The sequence below is a fragment of the Nomascus leucogenys genome, chromosome 14 (assembly GCF_006542625.1).
Source record: "Nomascus leucogenys isolate Asia chromosome 14, Asia_NLE_v1, whole genome shotgun sequence".
NCBI classification, from domain to species: domain Eukaryota; kingdom Metazoa; phylum Chordata; class Mammalia; order Primates; family Hylobatidae; genus Nomascus; species Nomascus leucogenys.
In genome coordinates this window covers 19,879,894-19,898,653 of record NC_044394.1, presented here as the reverse complement: position 1 = coordinate 19,898,653, position 18,760 = coordinate 19,879,894, and the positions used below count along the sequence as shown (strand labels likewise).

Genomic DNA, 18,760 nt, shown 5'->3' with positions numbered 1-18,760 from the left:
AAAGTGTTGGGATTACAGGCATGAGCCACCGTGCCTGGCCAAAAATTTTTTTAAAATAAAAAATAAAGACTTTTTGGACACCCTAGGTACATAAACAAGTAAATGAATTGCGGATACATGTATTCAGAGATATATATTGTGTGTGTGTCTCTGTGTGTGTGTGTGTGTGTGTGTTTATGTGTGTGTGTGTATACATACTGTCAGTTCTCATTATGAGTGGATTATTTTAGGTGTGGATTCTGTATGTGAAAATTCACCTACTCAACAAAATGTATTTGCATCTCAAAAATCAGTACTTGCCGGGCACAGTGGCTCACGCCTGTGATCCCAGCCCTCTGGGAGGCTGAGGCAGGCGGATTACCTGAGGTCAGGAATTTGAGACCAGCCTAGCTAACGTGGTGAAACCGTGTCTACTAAAAATGCAAAAATTTTAGCCAGGCATGGTGGTGTGCACTTGCATTCCCAGCTACTCAGGAGGCTGAGGCAGAAGAATTGTTTGAACCTGGGAGGCAGAGGCTGCAGCTAGCCGAGATTGCCCCACTGCACTTCAGCGTGGGTGACAAAAGCGAAACTCTGTCCCAAAAAAAAAAAGAAATCAGTACTCAGGTTCTCTTGCAGTTATTACTGGACATGTGCAGAACAGTGAAAAATGTGAGTTGTCCATTGTGCATGTTCTGAAGCTGAGGTTGAATGAGGTGACATTCTGTTTCAGCTGTCGTACTGCAAACAAGTGTCCTTTTTGTATTCTATTTAGTGCCACATTTTTTTCACATTTTTATGCTTTTTGTTGGTAATTTTGCTGTTTAAAATGGTTCCTAAATGTGGTACTGAAGTCCTATCTAGTGTTCCTAAGCCCAAGAAGGCTGTGATATGCCTTACAGAGAAAATATGCATCTCAGATAAGCTTGTTCTGGCATGAGTTATGGTGCAATTGGCCATGAGTTCAATGTTAATGACTCAAATATATATATAAAATACATGTATTTATATATAAATATTTTATATATTTGATTTATATATATTATATATAATACATATTGAGATATATATAGTATTATATATTACATATAATACTATATATGTAAATATATATATAGTATCTTTAAACAGAAATGCATAAAACAAAATTATGTATTGATCAGTTGATGAAATGTGACTAAAGGCTTGCAGGAACCCAACTCTATATTTCCCCTCAGAACAGTGGTTCAATATTTGCTAACTCAATAGTTTTGGTGACTTTATAGAACATAATTGTTGCAAATAATGGGAATTGATTGTGTATACACACACACATTTGTGTATACATGACATTTGTGACCTTAAATTTTTAGAGAACTAGACAACAATCAATTATTATGAATACTAAATTTATCTTAATGTTTTATTGATGATTCAGATGGCTCGAATACATATTCAAATATTTATGAATATGCAGAAAAGTCAGTTAATAGAAATGTATCATATTTTAAATAATTAAAAAACATTTTTTAGCTTCCTTGTAATTTGTTAATATTAGAGAAAAAGTTTGCATAGTTATTCCTCTCATTGAGTGTACTGTTTATATAGACATTTATTAATAGAGATTACTTTCTTGAGCATTTAATTAATGATCCTAAAAGGTTTTGTTTTATTCCAATCAGATTATGTATATGAAGCTTTATTGAACACTGCTATTGACATAGATTCACTGGAAGCAGACTCACATTTAGATGAAGTCTGGATCAAAGAAGTGATAATGAAGGCAGGGATGAAGTTAAAGTGGAGTAAATTAAAACAGGACAAAGTCAAAAAAAATAAAGATGCTGTAAGAAGGTAAAACTTAACTGTATATACTGGCAGGGTTTGGGGGAGACTACACAGTTATATTTATACTTTTTAATGGAAAGATTTGCTTTAAAATTTCTTTTGTAATAAAGATATGTGTATATAAACTTTTCTTCAAAGTACTTAAAGCATTAGAAAGTGTATTATACATTCAAGTTATTATAAAACTTTAAGGATTTTTTAAAATTTGCTGAATGTATACATTGATCTGAATTTTCAAATTTGATTCAGTTCTGCTCATTGTTATGAAAATGCAAACCACAGGTAGGTAGGCAGTTATTAAATAGTCTGTCATAAGTCATTATATGTATAGGAGGGGGAAATAGGTCTAATCCATGCTGAATATTGGGTTTTATTGTTAATGGTAGTTCACAGGGATAAATGTGAACCAATTTACAGGCTATAAAGTATTTCTGATATTTAAGAAATGAAACTCTTTTGCTGTTAATTGTAGGCCCCAGGCAGATCCAGCTTTATTAACCCCAAGGTCCCCAGTTGTTACTATAATGGGCCATGTTGATCACGGGAAAACGACATTACTTGACAAACTTCGAAAAACTCAAGTGGCAGCAATGGAAACTGGAGGCATCACTCAGCACATTGGTGCCTTTCTTGGTATGAACACAAATTACCTTACAATGTGCTTGGGAACCCCACTTATTATTTTCTTAAACTAAATGTCATAGTATGAAATATACAAATTCAACATAAAAGAGAAGGCTAAAGCTTACACTCATTGGTTTGATGAAATGTAGAGCAAGTGGTTAGTAAAGCTGTTTTTTGTACTTTCTATAAGAAGAAAATTGTGTTAACTGTTAACTTTTTTTTTTTTTTTGAGACAGAGTCTCACTCTGTCACCCAGGCTGGAGTGCAGTGGTGCAATCTTGGCTCACTGCAACCTCTGCCTTCCCAGTTCAAGCAGTTCTCCTGCCTCAGCCTCCCAAGTAGCTGGGACTACAGGTGTGCACCACCGTGCCTGGCTAATTTTTGTATTTTTAGTTGAGACAGGGTTTCCCCATGTTGGCCAGGCTGGTCTCAAACTCCTGACCTTGTGATCCGCCTGCCTCAGCCTCCCAAAGTGTTGGGATTACAGGTGTGAGCCATCGTGCCCGGCCTAATTTTTTTGTATTTTTAGTAGAGATGGGGTTTTGCCATGTTGGCCAGGCTGGTGTCGAACCCCTGACCTCAAGTGATCTGCCCATCTTGACCTTCCAAAGTGCTAGGATTACAGGTGTGAGCCACCGCGCCTGGCTGAAAGTTGTGTTAACTTTTAATTCTAGCTCATTCTTAGTTTGATTTAATGAGCCTACAATTTTTTTATTAATTAATTATGTTTATATAACCTCCTTTGCTAGGTTGTGATAATATTTGCTGATAATAATTAAATAATAGTCCCATTTACGAGCACCTAGCATGTTTCCAGTACTGTGCTAAGCACCTTATATGTTTTGTCTTTTTTATCTTGACAACAACATCGTAAGGTAGGTATTAATAGTTGCACTTACAAATAAGGAACCTGATACTTCTCTGAATTAAGCAACTTTCCCACAGTATATAGCCAGTAAGTAGCATAGCCAGGATTTAAACCCAAGGTCAATGGACTCAAATCCTGAGCTACTGCCTACTAAATTGCCTCTCTGTAGCTCAGGGAGTTGTGCAACTCTGATTTGCTAATGTAAGGGTGGCTGCCTGTACAACAATTGGTCTGTTCTGTCTCTAAAATAGATATATCAGTTGATACGTTTATGAAAGTAGTTATGTTCTAGAAATATGGAGACTTTAGTTTGAAATTTTTACACAGAAAAAAGCCCATAAGAATCTCACTGGCATTTTATCACTTTTCATTGTGAAATGATGATCTGTGTTCTGATTAAGATTAATGGAAGGAATAAAATTATTTTAAAGAATTATTGATGGTTTCTGATAATGTCACATATATTCTTTGGTATTAAGGAAGTACATGTTTGAATCCTTGATATTCTTGAATTTCTGTTTCCACAGTCTCTCTGCCTTCTGGGGAAAAGATAACTTTTCTTGATACTCCAGGACATGCTGCTTTCTCAGCAATGAGAGCCAGAGGTGCTCAGGTCACTGACATTGTCATATTGGTTGTAGCTGCAGATGATGGAGTGATGAAACAAACTGTAGAATCTATTCAGCATGCCAAAGATGCACAAGGTACTGTGTGGCTGACTTAATGGATCTACTACATAAAGTCAAAGTTCTGGGGCCATTTACATGTAGCTCATTTTAGTCTTCACAACAATCCCAGAGTTGTTATACCTGTATTACAGATAAGCCTCAAAGATAAATTGTTTTCCTGCAGACTTATAACTAATAGGAAGAGTATAGCAGGATTCAACTTGGGACTTGTGACCATAAGTACAGACCACAGGTACAATCTTTCCTCTACTATGCCTTTTTTTTTTTTTTCTTCAACTTTTTATCATGGAAATTTTAAACAGATACAAAAGTAAGAAAAGAATAAAGAAATTCGATCTACCCATCACCTAAATTCATTAGGCGTTGCATGGTGGTTATATTCTGTTATTTCCTGTTAATTTATTATGTGGAATTCTTCTCTAAAGAGAAACTTTCCCTTCTGCTTTAAATAAGTTCTTATCTGATCAAATGTATAAAATTCAAAGTTTTGGAAAATCACTTAACCATCTTCTCCCTTATTTCTTCATTTAAAAGTTATAATAATAAATATCCACACATGTAGTTATACATTCTAGGCTGGGAGTGGGGGCTCACGCCTGTAATCCCAGCACTTTGGGAGGCCGAGGCTGGTGGATCACCTGAGGTCGTTGGGAGTTCGAGACCAGCCTGACCAACATGAAGCAACCCTATCTCTATTAAAAATACAAAGTTAGCCAGGCATGGTGGCACATACCTGTAATCCCAGCTACTTGGGAGGCTGAGGCAGGAGAATCACTTGAACCCGGGAGGTGGAGGTAGTGGTGAGCCGAGATTGTGCTATTGCACTCCAGCCTGGACAACAAAAGCAAAACTCCGTCTCAAAAAAAAAAAAAAAAAAAAAAGTTACACATTCAGTATATTCATTTTTATTCTAAAATGACCGTACCCCTACCCTTACTGAGAAAATGTACTCGATGAAGTGTGTCATATTCCCCCCAGGTTTACTGGCAAGATTTTTAAAAGGTTGGGAGTTATTGAACTAGTCCAGTTCTTTCATTTTACAGCATGAAAACTAAGACTCAGATAGCAGCCAGAACTCTCCCTAATTATATACAATTATACACTAATTTTCAGTATGTCTGCATTTGGAATTTGGATCTGCTAGCTTCCAATGTTATTCTCATTCCTTTTTAATTCCTCAAAACTGCCTTCGTGTGATGTATTATGTTCTTAATGATTCTAGGGAATACATGCAAGAAGAGAGGGATAAATTTGCCAGGGATCCCATTACAAAGCAATTGGTTGAGATAGGATAAATTCATTAGATCATGCTTTGTACACCTCTTCTCTTGGTACCTGTTAAGTTCCAGCTTATCAACATAGAATGTACTTTTTCTTTTCCTTTTCTTTTTTTTTTTTTTTTTGAGATGGAGTTTTGCTCTTATTGCCCAGGCTGGAGTGCATTGGTGCAATCTTGGCTCACTTCAACCTCCTTCTCCTGGGTTCAAGCGATTCTCCTGCCTCAGCCTCCCAAGTAGCTGGGATTACAGGTAACTGCCACCACGCCTGGCTAATTTTTGTATTTTTAGTAGAGACGGGGTTTTACCATGTTGGCCAGGCTGGTCTCAAACTCCTGACCTCAGGTGATCCACCCACCTCCCAAAGTCCTGGGATTACAGGCATGAGCCACCGTGCCCGGCCAGAATGTACTTTTTCGTAATAGTACGTTGTGGATTGCAAAACTTTTTTGTATCTTTTAAAATTTCTGTTTGATACCTGAGAAAATTACAGAGATGATGAAATGCAACCAAAGAATTACCTCGTAGAATTTTGTGTGATGTCTCTAAAGAGAGGATATGTCTAGCGATAGTAAGTAGATTAAAAGATTATTTGGTCCTTTCATTAAGTAAACATTTATTGAGAGCCTACTAGGTCACTGACCTAGGTGTATGAATAAATAGTATAAGTCCTAAAAGAAAATTTGTGATATTGGTACTTAGTTTTAACCTAGGATGAGATGTTGGGTTTTAACAATGAGTTAATAAACCCTGGAAAGAAGAGGCAAATGATCTAGCAGTATTGAATTGGAATCTTCTCATGATTTTTTTTTTTTTTTTTTTTTTTGAGATTATCTCCAGTGTACTTACTGATCTTGCTTTTAGGTTTAAGGATAGGCCTTTTTCTACCCAAAATACAGTTGACCTTTGAACATCTCGGGTTTGAACTGTGTGGGTCCGCTTAACACACACATTTTTTTTCAACCAAACATAAATAAAACAGCATTCACAGAATTCGAAACTTCCTTACATGGCTTTTTGTACACACGGTTCTGCAGGGCTGGCTGCAAGACTTGAGTATGCCGGGATTTTGGTATAGGCAGTGGTGGGGGCCCTGGAACCAATCCATCAGTATACCCGGGGATGAATGTATTGTTTGCTGTGTTTTTTTTGAGATGGAGTCTTGCTCTATTGCCCATGCTGGAGTGCAGTGACACAATTTCAGCTCACTGCAAGCTCTGCCTTCCTGGTTCAAGCAATTCTCCTGCCTTAGGCTCCCGAGTAGCTGGGATTACAGGCGCGTGCCACCACACCCAGCTAATTTTTGTATTTTTTAGTAGAGATGGGATTTCTCCATGTTGGCCAGGCTGATCTCAACCTCCTGACCTCAGGTGATCCACCCGCCTCGGCTTCCCAAAGTGCTAGGATTACAGGCATGAGCCACTGCACCCAGCCCGACTGTATTGTGTTTTTTTTTTTTTTATAATCTCAGGTGTCTGTTATGCACCCAGAATCTGCTTATAATTATACTTTTAACATCTTGCATCTGGATTTCTCTATATGTAGAGCACAGAGTAGGGTCATGTGACTCTAAAGTGGGTTATTTTGGCCTTTTGTTAGATAAAAACATCCACTGAGTAAAGAGAAAACCAGAACGGAAAGTTGGTGTCTTTCACTGTGAATACCTGGAATTGAAGGTGTCATCATTTTCACTCTTTTTAACTCCATTTCTTTCAGTTCCTATTGTCCTTGCCATAAATAAATGTGACAAAGCTGAGGCTGATCCTGAGAAAGTGAAAAAAGAGCTGCTGGCATATGATGTGGTATGTGAAGATTATGGAGGTGATGTTCAGGCAGTGCCTGTCTCTGCACTTACGGTAAATGCGGGGACCTCATATAAATATGCCTGGATGGGAATGCTGTACATAATGCACACAGTATATTACATCTAAAGAACATTTTGATGTACATAATTTGTGTTGTTTTTAAAAAGTTTTCTTGGTGCCAGGCAAAGATGGTATTATCTTGGTTTGGCATATTAGGAGTTAGGCTCAGAGAGGTCAGTCACCAGCTAATCAGTGGGGAGTCAAGTCTAAATGGAATATATTTTTTATTATGAGATACTTAGGATGAGAATAAATGGGGAATAAGGGAAATAATAGGATAAAGACATGGTGCGATCACAGCTCACTGCAGCCTTGACCTCCAAAGCTCAAGTTGGCCTCCCACCTCAGCCTCTTGAGTAGTTGGGGCTACAGGCAGGTGCCACCCCATGCCTAGCTAATTTTTAAATTATTTTGTAGACATAGGGTCTCACTGTGTTGCTTAGGCTGGTCTTGAACACCTGGCCTCAAGCCATTGTCCCACCTTGGCCTCCCAAAGCACCGAGATTACAAGTGTGAGCCACCATGCCTGACCAAAGACTGTCTTAAGCAGAAATGAAATCCAGTTGTTAACAAAATAGTGCTTATATTTCATGTCTCTTACAAGTGGAAAACAGGCCTTACAGCATTTAAGAGATTTAAACAAAAAGTTCATGAATACCAAGATTAAATATTAAGGTTGATTTTGTTATTGATTGACTGAATGTTTTTGTGGATTAAATTGCTACATGTTTTAAAATGTTATTTATAATGAATTCCATTTTCTTTAAGATTACCGTCTATTCTTTCTTGAATATAAACACCAAGGAAACTCAGTGCTTGCCTCATATCAGTGTTTTCCAATTCTCTTACCCTATAGAGGTTGCTGCTAAGTAACAATTTCCTTTTTTGTCCATCCTTATTATATTACAAAGTTTATTTATAATATAGCCTTTTTTTTTTCTCCTGATCATTCACTGAAGGGATGGTGGGTTACTCTACCACCTTCCTCCAATTAAATCTCATTTCATCTTTACTTTTCCTAAATGTGTTACCTCCAAGATACTTAGAAATTATGCCTCCATTAATAGTAAAACTGTGCATCTTTTTCTCTGAAATTTATAAAATGCTACCTTACTTTGTTATCTTCTGCACTATCCCCCAATTGTTATTGCACTCTGAAAGCCAAATGTTAGGCTTACTACAATAAGATTAAAATATTTGGCCGGGCGCAGTGACTTACGCCTGTAATCCTAGCACTTTGGGAGGCCGAGGTGGTCGGATCCATTGAGGCAGGAGTTCAAGATCAGCCTGGGCAACATGATGAGACCTTGTCTCTATAAAAACACAAAAATTAGCCTGGCTTGGTGGCATGTGCCTGTCGTCCTAGCTATTGGGGAGGCTAAGGCTGGAGGACCACTTGAGCCAGGGAGGCGGAGGTTGCAGTGAGCTGAGATGATGCCACTGCACTCCAGCCTTGATAACAGAGTGAGACCTTGTCTAAAAAAAAAAATTAAAATATTTGAAGAGTTGACCACCTTTTCTGGCCAGATACCATCAGATGAGTAGGTAGATGTAAAGCTGCTTAGGCAGATTTGGAAGCGTGTCAGAGATGATTCCAAGGGAAGGGAGGGGATTGGAAGAGAGCAGCAGGGAGGTAAGATGAGGCCTTCTTTTCCAAGATATATAAAGGATTACTTCATGCAAGGAAACAACTCTAGTTCTGCTTTTTGGAGCAGCATTTTGTAAATTGGAATAAATACTAGGAATAAGTGGGTGGGTAAGCAAAGTATTTAGTCAATTTTGTTTTGTTTCGTTTTGTTTTACAGTTGTCTGTTGTTTTATTTTTTATTTTTTGAAATGAAGTCTTGCTCTGTGTCTCAGGCTGGAGTGCAGTGGCGTGATCTTGGCTCACTGCAATCTCTGCCTCTGGGTTCAAGCGATTTTCCTGCCTTAGCCTCCTGAGTAGCTGGGATTACAGGCACGTGCCACCACACCCGACTAATTTTTTGTATTTTTAGTAGAGATGCGGTTTCACCACGTTGGCTGGTCTTGAACTCCTAACCTCAAGTGATCCGCCTGTCTCAGCTTCCCAAAGTGCTGGGATTACAGGCATGAGCAACCGTGCCCGGCCCTTGTCTGTTGTTTTATACTTGGTAACAACTGTGAGCAATCTCTTAGCTGATAGGAGGAGTGGAAAAATACCTTGCCTATCAGTTCCATTTCCATCACCAGTTAATCAGCTGTGTGATCTTGGAGCCCTAGAGAGCATAGTAAACATAGACCATGAAAGGTAAAAGAATCACCCACTCCAGCTTCTTTTTATGGTTGAGGTAAGGAGATCCAGGGAGGTGAGGTGATTTTTTTTAAAGGCTGCACAGCTGGGTGGGTTATAAGGCACAGCTTAGAGCCTAGATCTCTAGTTAGTGCTTTTTCTCCTCATTTATTTAATAGGGGTAAGTCATGCTTGATTTACTTTGTAGGATTCTTGAGTTGATCAAATGAAATAATAGATGTGAAATCTTGTTCAGTTGGATAGAACTTAAACAAAAAAAGAAAGCAAGAGGAAGGAAACACAATTGTAGGGACAGACGGAGGAGAAAGAAAATGAATGAAGCATTACATGTGTTTATGAAAGGGATAGTAACAAGCCCACCAGTGGCCATCCTTTAAAAAAGCCACTGGTTCCTTGCAAGATCTGTCCATGGCTCAAGTATTCTTGCTGATCCCTCCCTCCCTTCCATTCTTCCCATTCTCTTTTTTCTTATTTTTGTTTCCCCTCCCTCCCTTCCTTTCTTTGTTAAATTGAGTAATCATGCTTTTAATGATTAAAGAGAAAAGTATAATATAACTTGCAAGGATTATGTGACTTTCTGTCCCTGGTATTTACATTTACAGATAATATTTATTAATGTGTATTAACAACCTTTGTTATTGTTAAAGGGCAATAATCTGATGGCTTTGGCAGAAGCAACAGTTGCTCTTGCAGAAATGTTAGAATTGAAAGCAGATCCCAATGGTCCAGTGGAAGGAACAGTAATAGAGTCTTTCACAGACAAAGGAAGAGGGTAGGACTCTTAAAATGCTTGCCTTTTTAATTTGTTTCGTGGTTTTTGTGACTTGATTTTATGACAATATATTATTTTTGTTGCATGTTATTGTTAGTTCATGAACAATATTTTCAAGGCATTTGTTTTAAAAAGTATTTTATTGTTTGTATTAACACAAGAACACAAAAATGCAGTTATTATCAGTAGACCATAGCAACTATCCATATACATCTAGTAGTCATATTTAGGTGACATAAGTAGTTCAATTTGTTTTATTTTTTTTCCCTCACTGACTCGACTGAATTGGTAAAGTCTTATAGATAACATAAATTAGAATGAAATACCAACGGTTGCATTTTAGGGTTTGTAAATTCTTTATACTTTACCCATTAATATAATACGCAGAAGGGTCTTTGAAACGGTGTGCTTGAATTTTCCTCCGTATCAGCAAGAGAGATTTTCTCATTGCTTTACACTCTCTAACAACTGTGAGTAATCCCTTAGCTGATGGAGACTGGGATAGAAAGTGGTTTAAGATTCTGTCAGAACACTTTGCTCCCTGCTTCTTCTCTTAGCACAACCTCATAAGAAATTATTTTTTTTTTAATTGTGGTAAGAAACACCTAACATCCCATTTATTATGTTAACCATATTTAAATATATAGTTCAGTATTGTTGTTTATTCACATTGTTGTGCAACAGATCTTATTTTATCTTGTGAAACTGAAACTCTATACCTTTTAAAATTACCCTTGTCCCTCTCCCGAGCCCTTGGCAACCACCTTTCTGTTTTCTGCTTTTCTTTTATTTATTTATTTCTTTTTGAGACGGACTTTTGCTCTTGTTGCCCAGGCTAGAGTGAAGTGGCCATGATCTCAGCTCACTGCAACCTCCACTCCCTGGGTTCAAGCAATTCTTCTGCCTCAGTCTCCCAAGTAGCTGGGATTTACAGGCACCCGCCACCAAGCCTGGCTAATTTTTGTGTTTTTTGTAGAGACAGGGTTTTCGCCATGTTGACCAGGCCAGTCTCAAACTCCTGACCTCAGGTGATCCAACCACCTCGGCCTCCCAAAGTGCTGGGATTACAGGCGTGAGCCACTACTCCTGGCACTGTTTTCTGTTTTTATTTTGTGCCTACTTTAGATACTTCATGTGAGTGGAATCATACAGTATGTATCCGTTTGTAACTGGCTTATTTTATTTTGTATAATGTTCTAGAGTTTCATTCATGTTGTAGCCTGTGAAAGATTTCCTTTTTAAAAAAAATTTAATATTTATTTATTTTTTAATTTTTCTTTTTTTGAGATGGAGTCTCATTCTGTCACCCAGGCTGGAGTGCAGTGGTGTAATCTCAGCTCACCACAACCTCTGCCTCCCAGGTTCAAGTGATTCTCCTGTCTCAGCCTCCTGAGTAGCTGGGACTATAGCCACGTGCCACCACACTTGGCTAATTTTTGTATTTTTAGTATAGACGGGGTTTCAGCATGTTGGCCAGGCTGGTCTCGAACTCCTGACCTCAGGTGATCTACCCGCCTCAGCCTCCCAAAGTGCTGGGATTACAGGTGTGAGCCACTGTGCCTAGCCTATTTTTTTTTTAATTGAAATAGGGTCCTGCTATGTTGCCCGGGCTAATCTCAAACTCGTGAGCTCAAGCAATCCGCCCACCTTGGCCTTCAAAAGTGCTGGGATTACAGCCGTGAGCCACCACACCTGGCCAATTTCCTTCTTTTTAAAGACTGTATAATATTCCTTTGTATGTAAAATCCACATTTTCTTTGGAAGAAATGTCCATTTGTCTTTTGATGGACATTTGGGTTGCTTCTACTTCTTGGCTATTGCAAATAAATTTGTTTAAAATGGTCTTGATAGGCTGACTTTGAACTCATGGGCTCAAGTGATCCTCTTGCCTTAGCCTGCTGAATAGCTGGGATTGCAGATGTGCCACTGCACCTAGCTTTGAAATGTTTTTATTGTATGAAAAAACTGCTTAAGAAGTTAAGAAGTGGTGGAATTAATCTTGTGTATACACATGTTTATATAACTTAAACTTCATAAAGATATCTTTGCTCTACTTAAAGTACATAATGACATTAAAATATACTTTTATTTTAATTTTAGTGTTGTTACTACAGCTATAATTCAAAGAGGAACTTTAAGAAAAGGCTGTGTTCTGGTTGCCGGAAAATGTTGGGCAAAAGTACGCTTAATGTTTGATGAAAATGGAAAAACAATTGATGAGGCCTATCCCAGTATGCCAGTGGGAATTACAGGCTGGAGAGACCTTCCTTCTGCAGGAGAAGAAATTCTTGAAGTAGAATCTGAGGTGTATCAGGCTTAATTCCTATATATTAGATATAATATAATGATTTTAAATGCCAGTTTACAATGTTATACCAAATATGTGTATTAATGTTAACAAATCTAGATTATAAGGGGCTGTGAGGAAGCAAGTTGTGCTATTTTAGCATTAGACTATAGAATTTTGGGGGGTGGGGATAAGATTTTTCAATCATTTCAATTATACAAGCTCTCAAATTAAAATTTTACATGTTTCTTGAAACTTATAAAAGTAGTAGTTTCATACATGAGTTAAGCTAATTTCCTACTGCGGGACAACACAAAGGCTTTAATCTAGCAGTCATTGATGTCTATTTCATTAAATAATGCGTTTTTCCCCTATAAAGCCAAGGGCACGTGAAGTTATTCACTGGAGGAAATATGAACAAGAACAGGAGAAAGGTCAAGAGGATCTGAAAATAATAGAAGAAAAGCGAAAGGAACACCAAGAAGCACATCAGAAAGCCCGTGAGAAGTATGGCAATCTACTGTGGAAGAAGAGAGCATTTCTACGGTTTTTAGAAAGAAAAGAACAAATAGCCTTAAAGCCAAAAGAGAAAATGGAAAGAGATTCAAATGTATTTTCTGTGATTATTAAAGGTATCTTTTTAAAGATTTTACATTACAGTTCATTCTTTGAATATATGTTTTTTTTTTTTATTATTCTCATAGTTTGGGCCTTTTCATTTACATGAAAATTATTTCAGTATTTTAGGAGAGATTTTCTTAGTCAACATATTTCTTGCTGATTTTGTTGTAAATGTACATTTGGCTCATTATATGCTATTAAGTCAAGTAGATGTGTAATGCTAAGCCTAAATAAAAGTAGATTTAGTGATAAATGACATTCCTATCATGGCTTTAAATAGATTATTGTCATTTTTATGTCTGCTGATGTCTAACTCTTAAAAGCAACAATTATAAACTTTTTCTGTATTTAGGTGATGTTGATGGTTCTGTTGAGGCCATTTTGAACATTATAGATACCTATGATGCTTCACATGAGTGTGAACTAGAATTAGTACATTTTGGAGTGGGTGATATAAGTGCAAATGATGTTAACCTTGCTGAAACATTTGATGGTAAGGATTCCATTTCTTCTTGTTAATCTGTGTTCCCCAAATAACACTGAACCATCTGCTTCTGTCTTTTGTTGCTTGGCTTGTCAGCATCACCCTTCCTGCTATAGTCCAGTCCCAGCTAGCAATTGAAACTTAATAGGATGTGCAGTATTGTGGCCGTAGCTCCATTTGTTGTGGTCGTACTGCAATTTTGGGGGACTATTTCAAGACCTGGTCACGTTTATCTTTTTTTTTTTTTTTTTTTTTTTGAGACAGAGTCTTGCTCTGTCGCCCAGGCTGGAGTGCAGTGGTGCAATCTCGGCTCACTGCAAGCTCCGCCTCCCGGGTTCACGCCATACTCCTGCCTCAGCCTCTCCCAGTAGCTGGGACTACAGGCTCCCGCCACCACGCCGGGCTAATTTTTTTTTTGTATTTTTAGTAGAGACAGGGTTTCACCGTGGTCTCGATCTCCCGACCTCGTGATCCGCCCGCCTCGGCCTCCCAAAGTGCTGGGATTACAAGCATGAGCCACCGCGCCCGGCCATCTTTTTTTTTTTTTAAAGCACCATAACTGCCCCCTCTCGCTACTCCTCCTAGTTCTTTACTATCCCAAGGTTGATTCTCATATCTTTCATTAGACTTCTGAATGTTCCTAACACTGTAATCACCCTATTCAGTTCTTTCCTTCATCTTTTACTTTTGGCTACCTGTCTTTGGTAATTGATAACTTTATACGTCGTATCTTTTTACAGCAAAAGGTCTTTTTAGCTTTCTAAGCCTAGAAGGTAGGGAACTGTCTTTATTAGTTGAATTTATGATACACAAAAAGGGGGACTCATGACTGTTAAATAAATCAAACACCTAGTAAAGCAAAAACATTGTTGAGTGATTAGGAATCATTTAGGAAAGAGATTCTTTGAAACCTGACTTGATTAGAGTTAGATGTCACCTCTACTACTGAAAAGGATAGAGGTAACATCTAACTGATTAATTAAAAGTATTTGGTAGGCACTGACTGGCTTAGCACTGTGCTGTAATATAGATAGTGTATTGAATGATATTGAAATGACTTTTTTTTGGCCGGGCGCGGTGGCTCACGCTTGTAATCCCAGCACTTTGGGAGGCCGAGGCGGGTGGATCACGAGGTCAGGAGATCGAGACCACGGTGAAACCCCGTCTCTACTAAAAATACAAAAACTTAGCCGGGCGTGGTGGCGGGCGCCTGTAGTCCCAGCTACTGGGAGAGGCTGAGGCAGGAGAATGGCGTGAACCCGGGAGGCGGAGCTTGCAGTGAGCCGAGACTGCGCCACTGCACTCCAGCCTGGGCGACAGAGCAAGACTCCGTCTCAAAAAAAAAAAAAAAAAAAAAAAAGACTTTTTTTTTTTTTTTGGAGACAGAGCCTCACTCTGTTGCCCAGGCTGGAGCGCGGTGGCACGGTCTCAGCTCACTGCAACCTCTGCCTCCCTAGTTCAAGGGATTCTCCTGCCACAGCCCCCACTGAGTAGCTGGGATTATAGGCATGCACCACCATGCCTGGCTAATTTTGTATTTTTAGTAGAGACAGGGTTTCACCATGTTGGCCAGGCTGGTCTTGAACTCTCCTGACCTAGGTGGTCTACCTGCCTTGGCCTCCCAAAGTGCTGGAATTATAGGCATGGGCCATTGTGCCTAGCCAATTGAATGACTTCTTTTCCTTGAGACGGACTTTTGCTTTTGTCAACCAGGCTGGAGTGCAATGGTGCAATCTTGGCCCACTGCCATCTCTCCCTCCTGGGTTCAAGCGATTCTCCTGCCCCAGCTTCCCGAGTAGCTGGGATTATAGGCACCCACGACCACACCTGGCTAATTCTTGTATTTTTAGCATAGATGAGGTTTCATCATGTTGGCCAGTTTGGTCTCAAACTCCTGACCTCAGGTGATCCACCCACCTTGGCCTCCCAAAGTCCTGGGATTACAGGCGTGAGCCACCGCACCCAGCCTGAATGACTTCTTAATGATAGGACTTTCAAGGTGATTGTATTTTTCTCCTGATTAAACTGTTGGGGTTAATTTTTTTCATTCATGTTGTTTAAGACAAGAGTGTTTTGCTTTTTTTTCTTTTTGGGTTTTTTTTTTTTTTTTTTGAGATGGAGTCTCGCTCTGTCGCCCAGGCTGGAGTGCAGTGGCACAATCTTGGCTCACCGCACCTGCCGCCTCCTGGATTCAAGAGATTCTCCTGCCTTAGTCTCCTGAGTGGCTGGGATTACAGGCGTCTGCCACCATGCCTGGCTAATTTTTGTATTTTTAGTAGAGACAGGCCGTCACCATGTTGGTCAGGCTGGTCTCAAACTCCCAACCTCAGGTGATCCACCCACCTTGGCCTCCCAAAGTGCTGGGATTACAGGCGTGAGCCACTGTGCCTGTTCAGGTTAATTTTTTTTCATTCATTTTGTTTAAGGCAAGAGTGTTTTGCTTTTTTTTTCTCCCAAAGTATTTACAGTTAAATACATTATTTGTTTTTTGGTAAAATGGTCAGCTCCATGAAACTTGCTTCTTAAAAATAACTCTTGACCTTTACCAATTAAGTCACTATTTTTCCCTCCACCCCTTTAAGTCACTGTTTTTGGGCATCTTTTGGCCATCTGAATACCTAAGTGCAAACCACAAAAATTGTAGACAATAAGATTATAATTTAATAATGTAATTGTTATTAAAATGAAGGAATAGTATTTTAGCCCTGGTCATTTTTTGTGTTTTTATTTCTCTGGTATGAAAACCAAATTTTGTTTAGCATACTGCTTTACACGTTATAGGCACTTAATGTTCCTTAAATGAATGGATTTAAAATTATAAAGAAATTTTCTTTGTTAAACAAGCCACAATACAATTTATAAAATTCTTTCATCAATTGGAAAATTTACTAGTTTTGGTGAGAAAAAAAATGATAGACCTTCTAACCTCCTCTAATTGCTATTTTTTTTTTGAGATGGAGTTTTGCTCTATTTGCCCAGGTTGGAGTGCAATGGCGCGATCTCAGCTCACTGCAACCTCCGCCTCCTGGGTTCAAGTGATTCTCCTGCCTCAGCCTCCTGAGTAGCTGGAATTACAGGTGCCCACCACCACACCCGGCTAATTTTGTATTTTTAGTAGAGACGGGGTTTCACCATGTTGGCCAGGCTTGTCTTGAACTTCTGACCTCAGGTGATCCGCCAGCCTCAGCTTCCCAAAGTGATGGGATTACAGGCGTGAGCCACTGCACCTGGCCTCTTATTTGCTATTTTAATTTAGAAAATAAAAGAATTTAGATTCAAGTTTCTGCTTTAAAGACAAATAAATGATTATAATATAATCTTTGTGCTACTTCATTGATCATATTTCTTTTTGGTAGGTGTTATATATGGCTTTAATGTGAATGCAGGCAATGTTATCCAGCAGTCAGCTGCAAAAAAAGGAGTAAAAATTAAACTTCACAAAATAATTTACCGTCTTGTTGAAGATTTGCAAGAGGAACTGAGCAGCAGATTACCCTGTGCTGTGGAAGAGCACCCAGTGGGTGAGTGATCACTGAATGTTACTTTTAAAAGTTAGTGTATTAGGTGCTATAAATAGCACTTCAAAGCAAAGCTTAGAGGAAACGTTTTCAGTGTTGAAAGATATATCCTGTGTTCTAGAAAAAAATGACTACCATGAGAATCCATTGTAACTTCTTATGTAAACACCTGCCCTGTGTAACACATTGTGCCTATGCCTTGAGGATACGAAAGCAAATAAGGAATCAAGAACTTGCCCTCCAGTTTAGATACGAACAAATAATTATAATACAAATTACACTACTATTGAACGCATAAAGATTATTAACAGTGTCATAGAAAGAGCTGTTGACTTTGTTGTGGGGCTGGCAGAGAAGTCTACCATAAGAAGAAAATTTACATTTAAATATTAAATATTTAAAACTATTGTTTCTAGCATATATCATAGCCAGAGTAAAGACTGAGTTTATTTAAAATTTATTAAATCACCTCATCTGTTTTTTTTTCCTCCCCACATAGATTTTTTTTGGTTAACTTTTAACTTTGATAATAGTTTTAAATTTCCAGAAAAATTGCAAGAGAAATACCAGGAACTCCTATATATCTTTTACCTAATTCATTAGTTGTCTACATTTTGTCCTATTTGCCTCATTTTTGTCCTGCTCCATGCACACATGATTTTTTTTTCCCCGGACCATTTGAAAATGTTTGAGATATAGTGCCCATTTGCCTCGAAATATGTACATCTGCTAAGCAAAAGGATACTATCTTATAAAACTACAGAACTAATCAAATTCAGGAAATTTAACATTTATTTATACAATGCTCTTATCTAATACACAGTCCATATTCACATTTTGTCCATTGTCCCAACAATGTACTTTTTTTCCCCGGTCCAGGATCATTGATTATAATATATCCATGTTGTCATATCTCTCTAGCTCTATTTAATCTGGAACAGTTCTTCAATTTTTGTTTTTGACCTTGATATTTTTGAAGCATATTGGCCAGCTATTTTGTAGAATGTACCTTGATTTGGATTTGTCCAGTGTTTCCCCATCATGAGATTTGATTTTGCATTTTTGGTCTACATAACAGATTTATTATTTTAGGTTTTTCTGACCTGCTCAACATGATCATACAGAGATTTTTATGTTCTTGTGCTAAGAGCAGTTTGGAAAACTGAGTCATGAGGGTTTATAGGATTAAGCAAACACACCAGTCAGATAACACTAACAAATAACACCAGTAAAATAGCACCCTAGAAAATTGGTTGATTATAGTGCCTGTTACTTCATTATTGGAATTTGTATTTTTAGTCGGTGAAAAAAAACAGACTCGGCTGGGCATGGTGGCTCATGTCTGTAATCCCAGCACTTTGGGAGGTTGAGGCAGGCAGATCACCTGAGGTTGGGGGTTCAAGACCAGTCTGACCAACATGGTGAAACCCCGTCTCTACTAAAAATACAAAATTAGCCAGGCGTGGTGGCGCATTCCTGTAATCCCAGCTGCTTGGGAGGCTGAGGCAGGAGAATCGCTTGAACCCGGGAGGCGGAGGTTGTGGTGAGCCGAGATCACGCCATTGCACTCCAGCCTGGGCAACAAGAGCGAAACTCCATCTCAAAAAAAAAAAAAAAAAAAAAAAAAAAAACACCAGACTCAGAATTAGTAGAATTAGTACTTCTAAGTAGATATAA

At 38.5% G+C, this 18,760-nt stretch overlaps 1 protein-coding gene across 7 annotated transcripts in view; it reads left to right on the top strand.

Annotated features, from left to right (window-relative positions):
* MTIF2 (mitochondrial translational initiation factor 2) overlaps positions 1 to 18,760 on the top strand; it is a 35,228-nt gene that overhangs the window by 11,921 nt on the left and 4,547 nt on the right. For 6 of the 7 annotated variants that reach the window (XM_030827980.1, XM_012501191.2, XM_030827982.1 and 3 more), the window contains 9 exons: positions 1,641 to 1,812; positions 2,279 to 2,439; positions 3,826 to 4,002; positions 6,981 to 7,120; positions 10,049 to 10,173; positions 12,274 to 12,478; positions 12,840 to 13,092; positions 13,434 to 13,574; positions 16,922 to 17,086. In XM_030827980.1, coding sequence (XP_030683840.1) covers positions 1,641 to 1,812; positions 2,279 to 2,439; positions 3,826 to 4,002; positions 6,981 to 7,120; positions 10,049 to 10,173; positions 12,274 to 12,478; positions 12,840 to 13,092; positions 13,434 to 13,574; positions 16,922 to 17,086 — 1,539 coding nt within the window. The remainder of the gene's footprint in view (positions 1 to 1,640; positions 1,813 to 2,278; positions 2,440 to 3,825; positions 4,003 to 6,980; positions 7,121 to 10,048; positions 10,174 to 12,273; positions 12,479 to 12,839; positions 13,093 to 13,433; positions 13,575 to 16,921; positions 17,087 to 18,760) is intronic. The other variant, XM_030827981.1, reaches the window with a different exon arrangement.